Genomic DNA, 3,680 nt, shown 5'->3' with positions numbered 1-3,680 from the left:
AGCTGAGTTAACGTCTTACCCGCACAATTCAATGAACTTGAATTTTGCCTATATATGCTTTGCAAAAGAAAAATAGTGATTTAGGCAGTGCAGGCTAGCTCGGAAATCTTCCGAGACTGGGCACCAGTTTTAAGTTACTCTCATACTCACTTTATTGTCCTCGTGAGTGCCTGTGGCTATCGTCCTCATTTTAAGACCTCAATTCTTTCAGATACGGTGAAGTCATCGGCACTGCTATAAACAGTGATTTCGCAGTGAGTTCACTTATCACCAAAGTCGGTGGGTCACATCAGCCTCCCACGACACATAGTGGCAGCGATTCTAATTAAGCAGTTCTCTCTAACCAATCATTTTAATAAATTACATTTTCCCAAACGAGCATTCTGTTCTAGAGGTTACAAGTCAATACTCCTTAGACTCATTATAAACAATTTTTTAATATGATACATTCGTAAGGCTCTTCTTAGCACACAGACCCAGATGGGAAAACTCTGTTAGGACAAAGTATAGAATAAGCGAAGGCTAAGCTAACATTTTATTGTAATGCTTGTATTCTCAAAGCATTTGTGTACGTCGTCTCCCATTCTTTTAAAACTCTTTATTACCGACCGGGGTCTGTGGTTTCTGTTGCAGGAAAAAGTTTGGTCAAGAGTAGACGAAAGAATGTGGTGTTTCACACCAGGAAATGGGAGGGATGATTCTGTTCTCCCTTCAGACCATTTCATTGTCCTACGCTTCTCATAAACGTGAACATTTCCTCTCAAGCAAACTACTTCATAGGGCGATCAACCGAAGAAATAATGACGGGTTCGGATGCTGAAGGAAACACTGGACAGCGCAGTAGCAGAACATTCTCTCGGATGGCGCTAATTGAAACCCCACTAAACTCTAGCTTATGGGTTTGTCATGGATGCGGTCATGTAAAGCAGGCTGAGGGGCACGGGGAGCGTCTGTAGGGTGGGCGTGGGGTTTACATTTTAAGTAATGTGGTTAGGTCTCACGGAGAAGGCAACGGTTAAGCAAAAAACTGGAGGCAGCGAGGGAGTTGGCCATGCAAATATCTGGGGGACGAGCGTTCCAGGCAGAGGAACAGCCAGTGCAAAGGCCCTGAGGAAGAGTGTGCCTGGAGTGTATGAGGGCAAGCAAGGAGGCCGGTATGGCTGGAGCCGACTGGCGAAGGGGGAGTGACAGGAAATGAGGGCAGGGAGGTTAACGGGGCACCAGCAAATATGGAGGCCATTGTAGGCCGCTGTGGATTCTAACTTTCAAGCGAAATTGGGAGCCACCGTAGAGTTTTCAGCGGAGGCATGACATGACCTGGCTTCAATTTTCAAAGGATCACGGGGTGCTACTGGGTTGGGAACAGACCCAAGGGCGACAGATAGCAGCAGGCTGTTGCAGTGAGGCAAGCAAGATAGGAGTGATGGTGGCTTTGTTGGATCTTGGTAGCAGTTGAGGAGGAGGTAGTAAGAAGTGATCAAATTCTGGTTATGTTTTGAAGGGAGAATGAACAGGATTTGCTGATGAAGCGGGTACACTGGAAAGGGTTGAATTGCTGCTGATTAAAATGGGGAAGCATTGTGAAGAGGTAGGTTTTGTGTGTGGGGAGAGAATGAACTGTTCGATTTTAGATATATTCAAATGTCCGTTAGGCAAATGATACTCACATAGACTGGCTGTGGTCTGTGAGCTGTCTGTGATCAGCGAGATAAGCAGCTTAATGCTGAGCCTAAATCATCTACGACACCGAGCACGTACTTTAGTTCGGCTTACATTTTTGTCCCTTAAGCGTTGATCAATGAAGGAAGCAGTGTATTAATTTGCATTCCGGCTCAAGCTCTTATCTCCTTGTGAACAGGTAACAAATAGTTCATGGATCTGCTACTCTGTGTAGCACTGTATTAAGACAACCAAGTCAAAGCATCGGGTAGACAATTCGATACATGATTCTGGAGTTTGGAGTAGAAGTCTGAGACTATAGAGTTGATTGGGTGCGAGTTGGGAGTGGCCAGTGTAGAGATGAGACATGAAGCCGTGGAACCAGATGAAATCCCCCAGGGAGTGAGTGTAGCCAGAGAAGAGAGATGCACTGAAGACAGCCCAGGGCATGCCAGTATTTCAAGAGTGGGAAGATGGGAAGGATCCAGCAAGAGACTGGAAAAGCTCAGCCCTGAAGAGGACAGATGGGAAGAGTGAGAGTGTGAGGCCAAGTGAAGACGGTGTTTCAAGGAGGGAGCAATCGGGTAAATCGAGGACCAAGAAGAGATCGTTGATGATCTTGACAAAAACACTTCGGGTGGGATGGCACGGGCATCGGACTCAGCAATTCGTCGACAATGGTCGCGGTTGAAACGAGATGGAACAGATACTTACGAAGTACCTTAGACATGCTAGGTATTGTGCTAAAATATCTGTCAAGTTTTAAAATACAAAGCCCCGTGAGAGTAGGGATGTTGTTTATCCTTATTTAACTGATGAGGAAATAGGCTTAGAGGTATTAAAGGTTTGACCAAGGCCACATAGCAGTACGGAGATCATTTACACGATGCTATGTATTTTCAGCAACTGTTTTCAGCCAGTTATTTCCTTCGTACTCACTGCCCTGGACTGTTCGGTCTCACTCTTTACTTAGGAAGGCATCGGGAGGAGCCCCAATCCAGATCTAAAGGTACAAATGCAAAGAATGTTTAAGAACACGGTGGCAAACGAAGTGGGCATGAGTCACTGGACCCAACCACGCTCTGCAGTGTTTGTGACACCTGATCTTTTATACTCTTCATAAACAGTGGTCTGAAGACTTCGGATCTTTAAATTTAGTCTCTGTTTAGTTTTTGGTGATCTTTTACGTATTCCTTTTAAACGCTCTTATTTGGTACCTGTTTATGATTTCCTTTTCAGAAACTACATGACCACACAGTGAGGTTTTGTTTCTACTCCCTGGACTATTGAATTCTATTGCAGTCACTTCTGTACAGTGGTTTCCTCCCTAAGAATTTCCTCTGTAATAGTTCTACACTTCCATTCTTTAGTATCGAGTCTAATATATTCACTTCCCTAGAAACTGTCCATCGAAAGGTTTATCCTAGGAAATCTTTTTGTCTCCTTCCAATGCCTGCTTTTGTCTTTAGTCCCCTGGAAGAAATGGGTCAAGTTCTAGGGGCTAACTGAATGAAGTTTTCCATTTTTCTTTTTCTGTGCTACGCTTCATAGCAGGACTAGTCTTGGGCCAGGCAGCTTAGAGTTTTAGATAAGTTTTCTTATTTAATTGCAGACTTCCCACAGTATTTCTCTAACCTGGTAAAAGATTTATACTTTGACAATCATATCGTTCTTAGGAAATATCCTTTTTCTGCCTCTAGAATCTGATTTCCGGGAGGATTATTATTATGTTTATCTTAAAATCTTCATGTCTGTGACGTACAGTTTGTTGACAGCAGATTTCTGTTTATTTGCAGATGTTCGCACGCAAGCCATGTACCAGATGATGGATCAAGGCTTTGTAGGACTTATTTTTTCCTGTTTCATAGAAGATAAAAACACAAAGGTATCGTGTGTGTGTGCACATGTTTGTGTGCGCACACGTGCGTGCACGCGCGTGTGTGTAAACACACACAGAATGTAGAAAAATCTTTTTGCAATTTCAATAGGGTGGCCAGGGAAGGTTTCAATGAGAAAGGTCA

At 43.9% G+C, this 3,680-nt stretch overlaps 1 protein-coding gene across 7 annotated transcripts in view; it reads left to right on the top strand.

Moving 5' to 3' along the window:
• Positions 1-3,680, top strand: part of BRCC3 (BRCA1/BRCA2-containing complex subunit 3) — a 48,490-nt gene that overhangs the window by 16,438 nt on the left and 28,372 nt on the right. For 3 of the 7 annotated variants that reach the window (XM_025039847.1, XM_025039842.1, XM_025039839.1), the window contains 3 exons: positions 634-1,588; positions 2,563-2,668; positions 3,456-3,544. In XM_025039847.1, the coding sequence (XP_024895615.1) occupies positions 1,568-1,588; positions 2,563-2,668; positions 3,456-3,544 (216 nt within the window). In that variant the 5' untranslated portion in view covers positions 634-1,567. The remainder of the gene's footprint in view (positions 1-633; positions 1,589-2,562; positions 2,669-3,455; positions 3,545-3,680) is intronic. The other 4 variants (XM_006905814.3, XM_015597753.2, XM_025039851.1 and 1 more) reach the window with 3 other exon arrangements.

This window comes from Pteropus alecto, unplaced genomic scaffold (assembly GCF_000325575.1).
Source record: "Pteropus alecto unplaced genomic scaffold, ASM32557v1 scaffold821, whole genome shotgun sequence".
NCBI classification, from domain to species: Eukaryota; Metazoa; Chordata; class Mammalia; order Chiroptera; family Pteropodidae; genus Pteropus; species Pteropus alecto.
Note: the sequence above shows the minus strand (reverse complement) of the source record. Positions and strands in the feature narration are given on the sequence as shown.